Here is a 19299-nt window from a genome sequence, read left to right as displayed (position 1 = left end):
ATTTATCATGTAAAATAGACAGCACAGATTTGACATGAATCTTACTTCCCTTTTTAACTGTACAATTTTCTATTTCCCTCCACTTCTCGCTAAAATAAACAAATAGAAGTACATGGAAAGGTCCTTCATATTGTCCATTCTGTCATCTTTTATTTCAATCTGTGGAATTTCTCCCCGCATGCAGACACACAAAAACCTCTATATCACTGTAATGCACACGTCTGCTTTCTACAGCATTCAATAATGAAAAACTGCGTCAATGCAACCTGCAGCATCAACTCATAGAGTAGCAAGTTTCAGTCAATTTTTCAGTTGTTCCACCACAAAAATCATCAATATGGCAAACAATAACAGATGACCTTGTTTGCTCTAACCAGCGAGGAAGCAGATGAAAAGACAGTAAAAGAGATTAACAAACCCTTTCATTTAGACAAGCACTGACATAAACTGAGTTGGCACTCTGGGAAGACTTATGAAGTACTCGTGTTTGGGCTGTGCCTTGGAGGTTAAAATCGTCTCTTCTCTGGCAAAGCAAATCATGTTCAGAGCTACTGGGCTGCGCACGTAGCTCTTGCCAAGACTCTCGTCATGTCGCCCAGGGCTTTCTGCTGGGGGTGTGTGCTGGTCCTGGCTGGGACAGAATTAATTTTCTTCATAGTAGTTGGTATGGGGTTATGTTTTGGATTTGTGCTGAAAACAGTGTTGATAATGCTGAGATGATTTTGTTACTGCCGAGCAGCGCTTACACAGAGCCAAGGCCTTTTCTGCTTCTCCCACCACCCCACCAGCGAGGAGGCTGGGGGGGCACAAGAAGTCGGGAGGGGACACAGCTGGGACAGCTGACCCCAACTGACCAAAGGGATGTTCCAGACCATATGACGTCATGCTCAGTATATAAAGCTGGGGGAAGAAGAAGGAAGGGGGGACATTCAGAGTGATGGTGTTTTGTCTTCCCAAGTCACCATTACACGTGATGGAGCCCTGCTTTCCTGGAGATGGCTGAACGCCTGCCTGCCCATGGGAAGTGGTGAATGAATTCCTTGTTTTGCTTTGCTTCCGTGCGTAGCTTTTGCTTTACTTATTAAACTGTCTTTATCTCAGCCCATGAGTTTTCTCATTTGTACCCTTCTGATTCCCTCCTCCATCCCACTGTGAGGGAGGTGAGTGAGCGGTGGCGTGATGCTTGGTTGCTGGCTGGGGTTAAACCACAACAGGGTGGTACGCCCAACTCTTTCTTTTGATCTTGTGATTAACCCTTATGTCTTTGGTGGGGTTTTGTTGTTGTTGGGTTTTTTTCTTCACCTTTGCATCCTGCATTCTGTTGCATTTTTGTTCCACTGCCCTCCTCTTACCTGAGGGGAAAACCTCTTACATACTGAAAAAGGCCAACACGTTCCCCAGGAATTAAGTTAACTTCTACATTTTTGAAAGTGAGAGGCTGTTCCCAGTAGTTGGAGCTGATGAACCCCAGATTCCACCATCTCTTCAGCATGTTGTAACTAAAAATCTTGTTATGTTACTAAGTTGGACTCATGGTGAAAAACTAAACTGAGTTGTACCAGACCATGCAATTTGAAAGTAAATGTCTCATCACTAATCAGGTGATGAACACAATTAACAACAAAATTTAAAAAGTGCCAGTTTCCAATAGGCTGGTCTATGAATGTCATGCCTTTTTATTATTTCTACAGATCATAAAGACTAAAAAGTTGGACATATAATCTACAACAACGTGCAAAAATCTAATTTAGTTTGTTCTTTATTACAAGCTGTGATAGTGAGGGTTTGCTTTTTTTGGGGTTTTTTTTGGACGTACTGTGGCTCTTATTCAGCTTTTAATTTAAAATCTAGTGTTAGAGTAATGTTGCAATGAAGTTTATTGGGATTTTTTTTATGTATAGAACTGCAAAGATGGAGCATCAATCTGTAATTAAAGGGTTAAGGTAATGCAGCGTTACAATTATCAAAACACCTCCTAAAACTTCCATCTAGGATTAGACTTCTGTATCAGGAATTTCAGAGAAAGGTAGTATTTTAAGTACTATAGCAACAACCAAGTTGTGCTTCAGAGTGTCTCCAAGTACTGTGGAATTTTAGCAGCCTTGACCATCAAAAAAAGAGGGGACACTACAAACAAATGCATGCAAAAAAAAGCCAGAAATAAAACTGCATACCAAACATTCTTCCCGACGACTTCTACTGACAGCACAAATGTCTACTCTCAGCGTCTTCTGTAGCAGTGTTACTTGGGAAATGGTTACTCTGAATATCTCGTTGAATAAAATGGTTTCCATGACAGGATGAACTTTTGTGCGGAACAGGCAGCTGGTATCAGTTGAGCATGGAAGTACTGCTACTCTAACATACCTGCCAGAAACAAAACAAAATCTTCACTTGTATTTAAAGTTGCTCTTGCTGGTGACACATGATAGAAGTCGACCACAATCAACTAGAGGACTGCATGGCAAGAAAATGAAACAGCAACAAATCATAGATGGAATGGAAAAGAGGTGAAAGACAGGAATGAGAAACTCCTCCTGCCCCTTGCAGAAACATTTCCCAAAAAGGAATTTCTGTGCCTGGTAAGGTAGTAGCAAGAGAGGTAGCTATTTCTGTCTCTATCCAAATTTGTCCTCTGGTTTAGTACTGTGAACACTGAAAATAATGTCACAGATGGGAGGAAACATGATCTTAATTTAAAAAAATGAGAAAAATTTGGGTGGATATAAAAATTAAACTCTTGGAACAATGTGAGCAGCACTGAAAAGAAGTGACGTCTTTTAAAGAAACAAACAAAACAAAACCTCCAAAGAAACCAGAAAACTAAAGAAAATGAGGAAGAAAATAGCTAGGGCCATAGCTGCTTAAGATCAATTCATAATATATTAAGTGAGACTTAGAAGAATGCATCTTGCAAGCCTAAATTACAAGCACAGGGAATAACTTGAAATTGTTACACAGCTGCATTCTTTTTATGTAACAAATATGAATGGATATTATGTGGATAAAGGTAGTACTGGTTAACTTCCAGGTCTCACTTTAGTAGTAGTTTCGTAAAGACATTCCTAATGCAGTTTGCACATGCCATTTACCTATTGCACACCTTCTCATACACACGAATGAGCATAGTAATTATTTTACATCTTTTTTGTGTGTATGCATTAGTCTATTTCTGGTATTGGCTGTAAATATAATTGACATTCACTGTGGAACAGAATGCAATGAAGCTAGCTACAGCAAGAAGAAAAAGCAGACCAAGGAAAATTATTCTGCAAAAAACTTGTTCTCCCAAAATTTATAGTACTATTGCTATATTTTCTGGTAATGACAACATACATACTGCTATTACTATTAAAAACTTAGTTTTACATTAATTGACCTGAAAGAAATTAGGTCTGTGAGAAATTTTGTTATTTGAATTTGGGCATAGCCTTTATTCCCCAATTATGCCAAGCTTCTTGGGATAAAGAGTAAGATCTAAGTTGCTTGGTTCACACATATAGCCTGGATAGCAGGTATCCAGCATTTTGACAAACCCACCCAAAGTTAAGTGGTAGTGTAATGGAATTCCAGTAATGCTGCTGCTGTGTTCACATAAACGTAGGTGAGCAATTTGCTTGGTCTACTGAAAACAGCCATGTTAATAGATTAAGCAATTAGGAAACATTTAGGAAAGAGGTAGGAATCGAAGATAAAGTATATTAAAAGTATATTTTAAAGGTCATTCATTGGAGCTTTCTTTTAATAACTGTTAGCCAATTTATTGGCATCAGGCCAGAATGAGGAGTAAACGGAGAAGTCAAAGATGAATTGTTCACTGGCTTTGTTTTACAAGAGTGCTTACTTTCATTTTTAATTAAAAAAAAGTTTAAAAGTTAACCAATGCCTCAGATTTTGCTATGACAAACCTATGACTTCTGAACTGAGGAAAAAATGATCCTGACGCAAATAATAAGTATTCAGCTAGGCTCTACCTACTCTAAAAATGAACAGCTTTTACAAACAGTGTGGAAACAGGTATCAGTAAGACCTCATGTCAAATCTACTCCTCTATGTGTAAAGGTTCAATAAAGTACTGATCTATCCAATTTGATGTTCTAGAAAATAGTTATAACATAGCATCATTTTCCAGACCCGAATTTTATCATTGTACATATCTGTACATTATAGACATATATGCACACAATGGCAAGTGACAGAGAAAATGCTGTTTGCAAGGTCCTTCCTTTACCCTGTCTGTCCTTTCTCCTTGTTTTGTGTAGCTTTATTTTTATTAAATCTTTTTAGCAGCAGCAGGTCTGGCCTTCTGCACTGAAGATACTTGACGACTGTAATTACAACTTCATACTTTAATTCCTAAAAAGATGCCAGCTATGACGTAACTTTATCTTACTGAACATTTTGTTGGCATTTTTTTATATTCTACATTGTCTACTTTCCCTCCTGGCTGCGTCAATTTACTCTTCTATAGTTTTTCTATATTCTTGTGCTAAATGCTAGTGAACTTGGAAGGTCAGCAGGGGAAAGATGGAGGTCAGAGAAGGAAGGATGGTAGTAGACAACCATTTGTTATTAAAACCAAACAAAAGCAAACAGAAAAAATGCAACAGGTACCCAGGCCTGTATCCCTTTCCATACATCCTTTCCATATTCAGTGGCTTCATATTGATCTGCCAATTTAATTCAAGGTGATGGGGGACAGGAGGAAGGGGACCAGCATGAAAACCAAATTTTCCAAGTATTGAGTATGTTCTACTCTAATCTTATTAAGCTTCTCAACAGTTTAAGATAGTTTTTCATTCTGTAAAAAAGCTCACTGAAGTACAAGGGTCCCCAGGGAGCCAAAGCAAGCTGTACTTACTTGTACAGATGAGAGTTTTGGATTAGAATCTCAGTGGTAACATTTACTTATTCAGTCATTTTTGTTCATTTCCTACACATGATTTCCACTGTAATTACTTTTAGACCTTTCATATCGGTCCAATTCAACACAAGAACTAAGTCTTTACAGACCTCCAAGCTCCAATTGTTAGGGATGGTGTATCTCAATGTGGCTGTGCTTGTCTGCTTGCAATTTATCAAATCACCCCTCACCATTAAAAGCTCACTTAAAAGACACATACTATTTTAACATCATTTTACATCAAAATGCCACATAAATGTAAAAAAGACAAGATTCTGAGCTGAAAGAATGGCAAAGTATCAAAAGAATGTTTTCAGTAACTACAGAATAGCTGTTCTGTACTCACAAAGCTACAGAATATTTAAAAAAGCTAAATGAAGCATCATTTAAAAAAATCCTTTTTGTTTCACTTTAGTGCAATGTACAAATTTCCCGATAACTTCTTTTTCTTGCAGCATTGCTGGAATGTGTAAAAGCTAAGTACTACTACAGTTTGAAAAGTTTAAATCACTCCATTCCTTTGGAGAATTTGTACAATTTATTATTATATTCTCACATTTCAACACTACTGCTCAGTGATTGTTTGACTTACACTTTAGAGCCAAGGGGGACAGAAAACGCTGGAAGATTTCTGAGCCGTACTATGATTATCACAAAACTTGAATTGCTGTGGTCATATCTGTTAAAGAAAGGATAACATGAGGGAAGTTTACTATTCACATTTACGTATGAACAGAAATATTCCCCTTGCTGGTTACTTACCTGAGTCCTATTTGTACCTGGGCAGCCTCTAGAGTTGTCACATCATCTTCACTATATACAATGTCCTCAGTTTCATTTGGCCTAGGGAAAACAGGCAAATACTCAAATTTAGGAAAATTATAGTTAGCTTGCAGCAATAATTAAGGTATGCATACACAGAATGTATACACATTCTCCTAAACAGGCTGACTTAATTACAGTGTGCACTCCAAATGAGAATTTCAGAGCCTACACAATAGCAATGCCTGTTTTAGACACAATCGCTGCCTGAACAGTTTGACAACTCCAGTAATGAGTCAGAAAGGCCTTAGGCTGATTACTGAAGCAGGCCAAACTAACAGGCAAGAGAAAAACTCATGACATTTTCCTATACATACTTAGTACTTCTTATCCCCCTGAATACAAAATTGGAAATTAAAATTTGTAATAAACATCAGACCACACGTAAACTGGATATGAAATACTGCTTTGGAGAATACTTGAGAAGCAGAGGGTCTATAAAATAAAGAGGTTTCTGTGCAAACAAGAACCATCTTTCCTCTGAGCTGTTTTTGGAACCATTCAAGGAACCAGAGAGACTCAAGTCTTGCAGCTGAAAAGCAACTCTAGCGTTGAGTGGAATTACAGAGAATCCATGTGGCAAAATAATTCCAGTCATTTTCTGGAAGGTTTGAGTGAGGATGTTGTATTAATGTGTTTCATTGATTTTTAAAACTAGACTTTTGGAATCAATAAACAAGATTAAGATAGAAAATGTCAAGACAGGAAATGTGGAGAATGACACAGACATCCCACAAGACATGACAGCATTATTTAAGATGCTGCATTTAGAGGTTTCCTTTTTACTATTAATTTCCTGGCTGATGGCTAATTTGATAGAGTGTATTTACTCCCTCCCCTGCCTTACATTACTCAATACAAATGACTGGGCTATACAGCAGAAATCACTGTACTGTAACTTCAGGAGCATACTGACAAATTGTAAGTCATTCCATACACAGTGCTCATAAAGACACTTCTACTAAACATAAGCAACTCACACAGAGGCACTCATTACCTCTTCACTACTTCCTATTCCGTAATAATTAAGAGTAGCCACACCTGGAACTATCATGGAATAACTAGAGTCTGTAAATCCTAGCTTGCACAAATGGCAATAGTTTCCTTTTGTACACAGGCTTAGGGGATGCAACTGCCTTCTTTCCTCTTTTCCTCAGTAATGACAGGAAGATGACAGGAATTTGTTCTGTTTTCCACCTATCCACTACTCGTAGTCATTGGAGGACTAAAGACTTGCTCGACAGAACACCCACTGCTTTTGGTCCAATGTCTGTTCATTGCTATCCACTGGTCTTATAACTGGAGCAAACAGTAAGTTTTGATCACAGTGGCTCAGAATTGAAATAAAATGGAAAGACAAAAATGGTTATTGAACCAAAATACACAGTCAAAGCCACTCAGTCAAGTGAAAGCTAAGTTTTTAATAGATGGGAGTGTATTTCAGCCTAAGAAGTTGCATTAGTTCTAACTGTAGACATGGAGCAAACTAATATTAGGTTTCAGAGTTCAGGGTGAAATATGGGTCCATGACCTAAGATGAGATTGAATGGGCATTGTAACACTTTAGGAGAAAACCCTTTGGATTTCAGCTTTTTTATTTGGTCTCATCTATTTTTATTACCTTTTAATTTGTGAAAGACTTTACAAGTAGAAGTAATTTTATCAGAGGCCAATAAAACCCATTTATGATATCATAATGCACCTTTACCTGTGCTAATATAAAAACATTTAGCCTGGCAACAGAAGACATGCATCTACGTCTTTGTAACAATACTGCTAAACCATTTCTATCTGAATATTCAAAAGGACAAAAAATTCTTAAATGTCAACAACTTGCCAAAACTGAGGTGAAAAAATAAATATTTTGGTTTCTCTCATAGTTTGCAATAGTCTTCTAATACGCAGTCTAAAGTTCATTGTTCTCCCTGCCAGAAAACAGACAATACTATATAAACTAGTATGAAGAATCCTGTAGAAGTTATGTCTTGTCAAAAAGCAACAACAACAGATACATTTCTTATATCCTTTTCACCACAGCAAAGCAAGAACATTAAACCATGACCTGGCTTATTTTTATACCAACATTACAACTGAGGATATTCTTATCTTTCCTATATCCTCTTTTTTAAAAAAGAAAATTTTCAAGCAAAATGCTATGCAATCTTAAGACTGTATCTAAACAATACAAGAAATAACAAGAGTCACTCTGAGTAGAGTCAATATAGCCACATGGCAGAACCTGTGTAGTTTAAATCCAGCTTTTGTCCTAGGAACACTTCTAGCAAGAAAAAACCCAAGAGTAGAAGGTAGCATATGAATGCTATTCAACCAAGCTATATAAGCACTCTAATGCAAATTTATTAGCTTAAAAAAAACCCTTCACTGTTTGGCAAACATGCCTTCCTTTCAATATGAAAGTACAAAATATTTATAAAAAAGGCAAGACAGATAAACTACTTATAGGTATATTTAGAATTTTGGTGGAATTTGGTTTGCATTATTTCTCAAACCTACTGTTTCACAGAAGCTTCATATACACCACTATCTCCAGCTACAGACTCATCAGACACGGCAGCAGATACACAAGCTGTTTTCTCCTCAAGCAGATGACTAGCTGTTCTTCTCGGTAAGTCAACACCTACGTAAAGAAAGAAAAATCAGTCTGAGAGATTAATAGTCAGAAAGAGAGAAGCGCATAGCTTAGAACATTGTCAAGTTGAAAGAGGTGACCCTTAACTGAGTATCACAGAGTAGTTTTGTTCCACATCATTAAACATTCTGAGACTGTACTGCTGTTATCACATATTCTAGCTAGGGATATAGCCAAACTGATGAACTTGAAAATGTACAACTATTATTCCTTTCCAGAGATACAGGCTCCTATCATCACCCGTATCTGTTGAGCTAGTTATTATCCTTCATTATTAACCCTCATTATCCTGATCTTTAAACCTGTATTTGCCACGTTCACATTCTGCACTGTAGTAACACTTCGGCTACATGCAAAGTGCTTGCCTGCTGTTTATTAAATATTCAGAAGTCAGACAGACACCCTCTCCTCAGTGACATAACTGCTAGAAATTAAAAATCCCCTCTGGCTTACTACATCAAAAACTTTTTATGCTACAGTCTCTTTACTATCAACTACTACTTAGGTGTAATCTTCAAATCGCATTCATATGCTAGTGCTATGCAATGAAGAAGCAGCATTCACAAAAAGCCATGTTCTGCAGCATAGTGAGTTGAGGGCCTATGCAGTACTTTTATCTGCCAAGGGGTGAGGATATTGTTATGCATTATCATCCCCACCTGAATCATGACTTTACATCTTGTTAAGATGTTTAAAATTTAAGGCTTCAGATTAGATGATTGATTGCTGCATTTGTGCGTTTATTTATGGCAGTAGGAATGCTTTTTCCTTGATGATGAAGTGCTCTTTCCCTTCCCCCCGCCGCCACGTGAGGGGTGAAGGTGATGACATGATTTATTGATTACCCTTAGGAATTACCACAGCAGCCTGAATTGACTTTGACAATGACAGAGACTGACTGTGGAAGAGCTACATGATATTCCAACTTGGTTTCTGACAGCAGAGACATGTGCAGAGGAACAAATATCTGCATGGTTCACCTGTACAGAAAAGTCAGAGACAGACAGAGAAGCAGGTAAGCACTGCATCTAAAGAGCCAATGCAGATTATTACATCAAAATACTAGCTATACTGTCTTCAGGTATGTTTGTCTACCTCCAAGTTAAGATTCAACAGTATTCAGATTTGTAGTTTTGTAAAACTTAAGTGTGAGCTGAAATTTTCCATGCAGGTTTTATGCCTCCAGCTGAGTTTGTTGAAAACCTTCCTGTTCAGCGTTGCAGCAGTTCCAAGAATGAAATTGGAGTAGAAACACCGAACCAACCCCAGGTCTGTGTCTCCCTGCTAATTTACTGAAGCCTCACCGTGAGGCCCATTTTACTATGGAAATTAGAGGTATTGAAGTATAATTAATTAATATCTGGCTTTTCAAAATTTGAGTGCTTGTTTTGGCAGTCTTAATACAGACTTAAAGATTATTTTTATCACATATATGACACTACATGAGGAAGTATCAGTATAAAAAAGTCACAGCACAAATTTGTATTTAAAAATCATAACTACTTATAGACTTAAAAGACACCCTGACGTTATCCAGAATAACAGGTAGTCAAAAAAGCTCAAAAATTTTAGACAACCACATGATGCCTTTGAAAATAATGATCTAAAGAAGCAAATTTAAAAAAATAATTCTGATTCCTCATAGCCCTATGTGTTCCCAAATCTTAAACCATCTTAAATTCAGTTCTCAGACTGAATAAGTTGCAGCCAGATTGCAAAGACAGACAGACAGAAAGTTGTTATTTTGGAAAGGATATGCTGCTGAAATATGGGCAGGAAAATTAATTACTTTCTCCATCTTTTATAATACAGCTCTAAAGCAAAGTAACTACTGTGTTTCACTATACTCAAAAGATAAAGAACCAAATGACCCCCTTCCCCCAAATGCCCTTCCATGTTTTTCCACTTTGCATTTCACAGGTTCAGACCATTCGGACATCAGTCAATTTCTTTTTTTCTTTCTGCACAGTTGGACAGAGGGGGGACTCCCAGCTTGTACTATGTATACCATACATTTCTCTTCTGGTGCCACACTGTTCTGGTCAATATTGAAATTACTACAGTGCTGCAGTAAGCTAAGCTAATTAACCGACAGAAGTTACAACAATCCATTGAGAGAGAGAGAGAGAGAGGGAGATGGAAGAAACCCCAAATTTCTCATTAAAATATATGTCTGTATCAATATGTCCAGGTACTTTTACTAAAAACTGGCAAAGTCCAGGCACAAGAGTTCAAGCTTAGCAACAAATCTGGACAATGCACTCTCTAGAGCTAGGCTGCATTTATTCTAAGACACCCAAGCTCCTTAGTTAGCCGCTTCACTATCAACTTAGGCCCAGAAACACGGAACTGGGAATACTAGGTGCCGACCAGGTTTCAAACAGGGCTGCCAGTGCTCAGCACTACTGGAAATCTGGCTCCCTCAGTTCTTCCTTGGGAAAACCCAGCCACTGTGTAACAAATGTTTGCAACATAAAGACAATGACACAGAATGCCACTAGAAAAGTCAATAAATGTGCAGAGAAAGGACAACGTACTGTCAACCCTAACAAAAGGCAGCAAAAGTCAACTCTAAGACAAGCCATCATTTCCTGACAGCTGTGATTTTTGAAGTTCTCTGCCAAAGGCTTTGACAATGTAAGATGACTAAGTATGTTGCAGGGCTTTTACTGCAGTCTAGAAGTGGAATTCATTACACCTAATTCAGTCACCTCAAAGTTGAAGTTAACTAGTTACTAAGGATACCTTGATAACTCACAGGGTCATTCATCCCATCTTCCTTAAAGGGAAGCATGTTTTAGGATGAGATGACTCATCCTTTTGGAAGTTACCCAGAGACTGCAGGGGGAGCCAAAACTAGCTTAGGAGCTCTGTTCTAACTCAGACAGATGAAAGCTAAAAGCTACAAAATCCACGTTAAAAATGGGGAGACTCTCACTGTAACTTACATGGCATGTGGTCACTTGTCTTTCTCAACTCACATAAAAAAAGTGAAACACAGATCTTTCAGCAACAGCAGGTTCAAATAACTAGATATACATACACACATCAAAATTCTAACTCTTTTAAGTCCAGAAATCTCTTTTATTGAGGATGTCAGTTTGTAACTTACTCTTCAGTGAGAAACAAGGTATCTGATTTCAAGTTACCAAAAACCAGTAAAGGGTATTTTTGCTCTATCCCCATACATCCTGATGACACCTAGGAATACCACACATGCTCTGTGTCTTCAAGATCCCGCTTCAGGTTTTTCTGTTACTTTTTCATGACAGAGCCTGCAACACACGATCTTTCTGAGACAGCTACTGAAAAATGCAGCAGGAATCAGGGTGATCGTAGCTCTCTGCAGCCTGAAGTAGAAGTTATGTAACGTCCATCAGAATTACTGCCTGCCTGCCATGGCAAATGTAGGCTGATCAAGATACTCTTCAGTTACATGAGGTACCTCCCCATTCAAGAGCCAGCTGTTCAAAATTTTCGTGTTACATATACATTTGACAATAGATTTTTTTATTACCTGAACTTCCTTCATGTAGAGAAGGCAGAGGCTGCCTAACGCCATCATTAAGATCTTTATCATCTGTAGGAATCCGAGATCCTGCTCTAGCTTCAGAGTCCAATAATATTTGGTTCTCACAGAGACTAATGCCTGCAAAATCACCCAAAAGGTCACAGTCTTCAAAATCTGCAGTGAGGTGATGCAGAGGGGAATTTTGAGCTGACATTGAAAATGCAGCTTCTAAAACCAAAGGGGAGCCTGGGGGGGACAAGGAAGACAGGGAGGATCTGGAAGACAGTGATGTCACAGATTTGGGAGGTTCAGTCAATTTGGGATGGTCTGCAGCTGAATGAGAGTCACTGTAACCCAGTCTCCCATGGGAACTGACCACTTCATTTTCATGAATAGTCGTGATAGGCCCCGAAGGAATGTAACCACTTTTTTCTTGCAATATGAAGTCAAGTTTATACTGATAGTCCAAATCTGTTATTTGATCGCCTTGGTTATAGTAGAGATCCGTGGAGCTGAGTGAGTTTAATGACCCTCTGCTTGATGTGTTCAGAGATCCCCGGCTGGATGCCAGAGATCCCAAACTGCTCCCTGAAGACACAGATAACGTACTAGCTGAGAGGCTGAAAAGAAAGCAGAAACAGGTACAATGATGTTACTAAACTAAACAAGCACAAAATGGTACAAGGAGAGATAAGATTGACTGGAGCTGCACTATAACGATTTACAACTGAATGCTGCTTGGAGCATAATGTTTTTTTAAGCACCAATACTTGGCTTACATCAGTGTGCCCAATCTGCACACTATCAGGGCAATTTGTCCAGCTTACTGCCTGTTGCCAAAGCCCCTTTTCTTCTGCAGAAGGCTGCGGATTTGACAAACGGGTCCAGCAGTAACGACAGCCTTCTCAGCTGCTATATTCCCTCAAAGATCTGCTCCACTCTGATGTGGGGGCTCACGGGGTCAATGTGACCAGAAAGGGATCCCCGGAAGGGAGGTTATGGCAGCAGAGAAGTGCTGCCACGTCTAGAGCAATTTATGCAGCCTGCCTTCTGCCCAAGCACCTGGGAAAGATGGCAGCCAGAAGGAGACAAGTTATAGCAGAACAGCTTCACATCTGTCAGACAGCACACACTCTACATGCCCGGTAAAGGCAACTACATAAGCATGGCCAAAGTCGAAACATGCAATCTTCTCTTGTTAATAATAGAAGATAAGGAGCCCTGCCAGACCAGAGAGTGCAAGTGTTACTGTCTTGGCTCAGGAGGACTCTACTGGGAAAAAAAAGTAATGAAAAATAATTTAAGGCAGCCCCTTCTAAACACTTAAAAGATGCTTACTGGACAACAACAGAGCTATCGACTTCAAAAAATTTTGCCACTGAGCTAGAAAACTGCTTTTAACAGGACAAAGAGATTCCCAAAAGTCCAAACAGACATGAGCACAAAATACTTAAAAAGCAAACAAACAAACAAAACCCAAAAAACTTTTAAAAGACTCTTTCCCTAACTAATCACCAATCAAGATGCAATTTATGGGACCTGACTGAGATGTTTGAAATAGCTAAGCCAGCCTAGATCCCAGGAATAGGATGGTATGGCTTATTGTGAGAGGACCTTTATAGAATGCTTACAAACATTTTTCCTCTTAAAGCCCCATTTTGATTTCTAAGAGAACAGATAACCGTTAATGCATTGTCTGATTGGCGTATCCCACTGGAATATGCAAGAAAATTCAGGATTTTCTAAATAAATATAATGGACACGTGGTTTGGTAGCCCAGGCTAACAGTCCAGAATTGAGAGAAACTCTTCCCTAGGACCAGTTACATGTATCATTAAATATTGGAATTCCCATCAGAGCAATGAGTTTGAGTTCACAGTTGCTGTAACTGATTGCTTTTTTGTTATCACTATGAATTTCATAAACCCAGAGTCAGATTTTGAATCAATGACTGTCAGGAAAAAAAAATCCTGCTGAGGATACATTTCCATCTACAGAAAGCGTACGTCAATGTTGCAGAATAAAACCAGAATCAACTATTCACTTAAGTATCTTCATGCATGCACTCATTAAGTCTCTCCAGTTATTACATAGAACAAAGGCTACAGTTCTAATAACTCTTTTTAGACAGAACTCTGAGAAAGCATTTGGTCTCCTCAATGACAGGATTTTGAAGATATGACCAATTAGAGAATTCCTGATTTATTTATTTATGTACACGGAAGAAAAATAATGTCTGCCTGCGTAGTTATGGAAGCTGTGCAAAAAATCCATTCAATTCAGTCTTGAGTGCTTACTGAAATTATAAAGGTACACCAGGTTTGTATGGTGGCAAAACGCTTGAAGGTATTACACTTGCATTTTCTTCCTTAAATATTGAACAAATTTTGTTCAGCTTCCAGCTAAGAGAAAAACCTAAGAATGAAGTTGAGACATACAGGTCCATTAGATTGTTGCTGAAAACAGGTTTTACATTATGCAGTACAGTCTCACCTCCTAAGTTGTGAATGCAAATAAGTAGTTAACTTCGTAGTTTCTTCAAGTTTCTGTACCAACTCTTTTCTTCTCTCTTCCAATTTCAATCTGGAAAGAGACGTACATGTAAGTACAGGAAAGCATTACAAAATAATCTGGAGGCTAAAATACTTTATAGATAAGACAGAAACAAAGTGAACATCCCTCATTTTCATCTAGTTGCCAACTACTAAAATCCAAGAGACTGTGTTAGCTCTCAGTCCTATCGTAAAACCCTAACCACTTCAGCAGAGTGACTTCACCTGCAGAATACTAAGCACTGTAACACACCTGCTGAGTGTACAAGCAAGCAGTGTTGGTACATTCACACTGTACCAAGGGGAACGTGCACCCAATAAAAGAGCAACACATGAGCACTGGGAAAATAGCTGCAACTTCAGGAAAATAAGATCTGCACTAATATAGTTTTCAAAAGCCATGCTGTAGACTGGCTCCTCACTTAATACAGTTTCAGAAAAAAAACCCAAAGAACATTAATACCAGTATTAGTGCTAATAATGCAGGAACTTGGGGTAGCACTGCAGGAAGTTTAATTTTAAAGCACTCCCTTTGATCTCAGAGTCTTCGTATAGAGACAGAGCACAGAAAAATCAAAGCAGCACTCAAGTGCAATCTTCTGAGACAATGGACCATATTTAGGAGTCCTTGGTAAAGATTTCTACAACCTCAAAAGCTTTGTCGTCACCTCAGAGCCACATAGCAGTGTAATGCTCATTATCAAGGTTCACCTTTATGAAAAACCAGGATTTATTGCCTCCTGCAACGTTATCCAGTGCAGCTCTAAACCCACGAATGGTGGAACTCTCCCATTCCTTTTGGCTGGCTGCTAGCAGAAAGGATTCACTAACCTTTACAGTGATTTTTTCCTTTTATAATTCCCTTTTATCACTCCCATTTACAACACCAAATAAATTGCTTTCCCTCAGTGGATTCAGCTAAAACCCTCCTGTAGTTGTGGATTAGTATATTCTCCTCTAGCCCTTGCTCAGTCAACTGATACATGTCACAAGTTCTCAAGCAACTAATCTGAGAGACAAGAAATTACCTCCCTTCCTTCAAAAAAAAAAAGAAAGAAAGAAAAAAGAGAGAGAAAAAAAAAAAAAAAAAAGGTTGATGCTCATTCTCAGAAACTGTTCCTTTGGCCTTTCTGGCATCTCAAGGATGTATAAATTAAAATTCAAAGCAGAGAACACTTCAGAGAACAAAAACCAAAAATCAACCATTGCTTTCTTATGCAAACTGAATGAAATACTCCAGAGTTCCCAGAATTCACTCTCTTTGAGTGTCAGATACCAGTAAAAAGACATTAAGTCCTCAATTCAGCAAAGCATGAAAAGCACTTGCTTACACCCATGCTTATTCAGGGAGCAAATCTGGGTTATGCAAAGGTGAATAAGTTACCCTGAGGTCAGCCAGGGTGTGAACTTCCACTCCACTGCCTACACTGCGTGCGCTCTTACACCGCAATAATACGTTCATCTACCAATACCTGCTAAGACTGTTAAAAGCATACACAGTATTTCATTCTTTGCTCAGGAAGACACACGCACGGGTTTCCAAACCAAGAATTATGCTCATCTATGGTATCAGATACTCTTTCCTACCATTCTACTATTTATCAATGCCTTCTATCTTTTAAAGCTTAATCTATCCTGCTTTTCCCAAGCAAGAGTGCTCTTCACTAGCTCTTTTGTGGCTTTTCAATAGTAAACTATCACATTTTATCTTCAAGGAAAAGGCACCAAAATTGCTGTATGTGTTCAACTACTAATGGCAAAAGACAAGAAGGAAAATTAAAAGCTTAGGAACTTCTTTGACTGGAGTCCTCAAAACAGACACCTACAGTTGATCCACTGAATTTGTACTATTAAACTAAAAGGTTTGTTTGTTTTCTTCAAAGCACAAGCAAAAGTTTTGTTTTCCTTTACTATCTGAAGGAGGTTGACAAAATGTAATTTATCCCATATTATCCAGCTCTGAAAAGAAATTCTTTCCTGGATGTAATTTGATCTACTAGTAATTAAAGAAGTAGTATTAATACCTGTAAGGAAATTTCAGAAATATGTTAGTCACAAGTCACAAACACAAGCTAGATGATGAAATCGCTCCTGTAAGTTCCAAGACATACAGGAAATAATTTTACTATCTCACAACAAATTGAGATTCAAGAAAATTTTTTTCATTCTACATCAGGCCAAATGAAAAAAAACAACCAACCAAACAAACAACAAAACAACCCCCAAAACTTTCAAACAATGAACCTTCCTTCTTTATAGCATTAGCATAAGCAGGAACTTTAATATCCCCAAGACTATGTAAACACCCATCACATTATCTATTCTGACATGGGCCTTTCTCAATCTCTCCTCTTTGCACCCCTCCTATCTAAATTAGCCTACTACTCCTTGCAGGAGCGACTTGAGTGTTTGTGAGACATCTTTCTCTAGTTTTGATCTTAAATTGTAACATTGCTGAGAGGGGCATAGAATCTTAAAAAAAATACATTAGAAAGTTAAAGTGCACATACATCACCTTTCAATGTAAACTTATGTGAACGTGTTTGTTTAAGACAGGCACAAGAGCAAAGGCCAGTTTTGGAGGCAACAGCACAATCAAGTAGTTAACTCATGCATCTGTTTAAATGCCTGTGATTACTTAGAAGATTTTGCCCAGAACTAAAGCAGTAATGGAATCTCCCTGACATGAACACAGAGGCAAGAAAGTAGCAAATAGTTCTCAACAGTTCCACAATCCAGTTATTTCTATATAGTGGCTGGAGGGCTTCTTAGAGCAGTCAGATTATGCCCTGTCTCTGCTTTTTTGAAGCTGATATGTTATGATTTATACCCTCCTTCTGTAAATTGATTCCAAGTACATCTACTAGTGGCAATTTCAGTATCCTATTCCAAAATAACCCAGGGCTACGCTATAATGTTTTTGTTTTAAGTCAGAGCAAGTCTTCTGTTTCTTCCCCCTTTAGAAAAAACTAAAAAAAAACAAAAAAACACCCCCAAAACCCACAAAACCAAAACAAAAAACCCTCATCACATCAAGCTCTGACACAATCCATAGCTGCTTACATTGTTGCCTCATTATCAGGACCCGTGAAAACACTGGAAACCTAAAGGCATTCATGAAACTTGATGAAAGAAAATAGTAATGCAACAACAGTGCAGCACTTTGAGGATGGTGTGGCTCCTCCACTGATAATGGAGAAAATAATCTTCCTCATCTCCAAGAAACAAAATGCTGATGGTTGATCTGATGCAATTAAATGTACCATTTTCTCAAATTAACATTTCAGGAAAAGTTTCACCATCAGAATCCTTCTACAAAATGAGGCTCTTCTTTATGTTTATAGCAGACACACCAGAAATAATCTCAGAATAGCCTGGTGTGAAAGAATTGATATGCTCTGAAGTCATCAAGGGAGATAGTTTTAATATATATCATCAACAGTTGCAGTTAGTAATTCAATGGAGATTCACTGGAATAGCAAAAAAGCAAACCAGAAGCCACCTCAACCAGCAGTGTATGATATGACTTACAATAACCTCAGAAAAAGATTCCTCATTTTCAGGAATAAAAATCAAAAGCAGAAAACTTGGAAGAAAATAGAGGGAAAAAATTTAAGCTCTAACAATTAGTTGTGTCACTACACATAGAAAAAATCTGCCATTTTATTTCTTCCTGACATGAGAGACAATTTTACTTGCCTTTGGTACTCCAAGTTTGGCATCTGACATGTACAGAAAACAGTCAGGTGCAGAATTTTCTTTGGCACTAAACAAGCAAATCCAAAACAAGACTAAAACCAGCTACCTATTTACAGCATGAGTCAGGATTTAGCTATTACAACAGCATATTATCAAAATCTTAGATTCAAATTATTTATTTGTGAATGCAATTTTATTATTGACCCCTTATTCTCTGTTTATTAATGGAAGTCAGAAAGCAATGGATCCATGGTACCTTAGAGACTACTAACACAGACAGGTAACACTTCTGCAAAAATATTGTTCCTGTAGGACATAACTCTTCTTCTAAAACACGTTTGGATTATCGATATAATGCAGTTTAAACTATTCTAAAGTGTACAAATACGTTTAAAAATCATGCCTAATGCACATCTACGTCCTTTGTAAACAACAAATTTCCTCACTACTCCGCTACAATTTAGGACCCAGCTTCTAAAGCCACTAACAGAAATTTCACCATTCAGTGAAACTGGAGCAACCGCAGGTGTTTCCTAGCAGAGGGAAGCGGGAAAGGCTTACAGTACTGATTGGATTACTTCAATAAGGCATACTACACTGATACACACAATGACATTTTGTGTTTATTGCATTTTATGTGTGCTAGAGGTGGCCATAAATTTATTTCCACTTACAGTTGATGAAAAGTCCATTTGTGACAGTCACCTTTGATTTTCTCTAACTCTGAATCTGGCTAGGACAATTTATTGCAGGAGTTGCTTTGGTTACCAGTTAGGTAGCAGCAAGTTAGGAAAGTTTTGCAGCAATTACACTTCTCCTCTGAACTTTTTTTTTCCTTTTGGTTGCATTTTTGTATGTAATAAAACTCACAATGAAAGGCTTCAGATGTTGCAACAATCAAGATAATCTTTGTAACCTGAGTTCAAATAGTTTACAGCTATTATCAGAAACGAGTGAATGATGTATTGCCCTCCTGCTGGTATGTTGACATTCCTCACTTATTTAACATCTGTCACAGGCATTTTCATGCTGGTAGCAAACACAGAGCAACTGATATTGCAGAGCACATACAGGGTGTTCGCATTCTCTCACAGTACAGAAGACTTCTTTGTGTTTCTGCCCAGTGGGCTAATAACAAATTTAATTAAGATCTACATAGAAC

At 38.1% G+C, this 19299-nt stretch overlaps 1 protein-coding gene across 1 annotated transcript in view; it reads right to left on the bottom strand.

The window, feature by feature from the left end:
• The window catches only part of WWC2 (WW and C2 domain containing 2), a 108302-nt gene that overhangs the window by 18418 nt on the left and 70585 nt on the right, over nt 1-19299 (bottom strand). The window contains exons 10-15 of the mRNA XM_049833179.1: nt 14380-14469; nt 11893-12506; nt 8240-8363; nt 5666-5746; nt 5496-5582; nt 2175-2367 (exon numbers count right to left, since the gene is read on the bottom strand). Coding sequence (XP_049689136.1) covers nt 2175-2367; nt 5496-5582; nt 5666-5746; nt 8240-8363; nt 11893-12506; nt 14380-14469 — 1189 coding nt within the window. The remainder of the gene's footprint in view (nt 1-2174; nt 2368-5495; nt 5583-5665; nt 5747-8239; nt 8364-11892; nt 12507-14379; nt 14470-19299) is intronic.

This window comes from Accipiter gentilis, chromosome 3 (assembly GCF_929443795.1).
Source record: "Accipiter gentilis chromosome 3, bAccGen1.1, whole genome shotgun sequence".
NCBI lineage: Eukaryota > Metazoa > Chordata > Aves > Accipitriformes > Accipitridae > Astur > Astur gentilis.
Note: the sequence above shows the minus strand (reverse complement) of the source record. Positions and strands in the feature narration are given on the sequence as shown.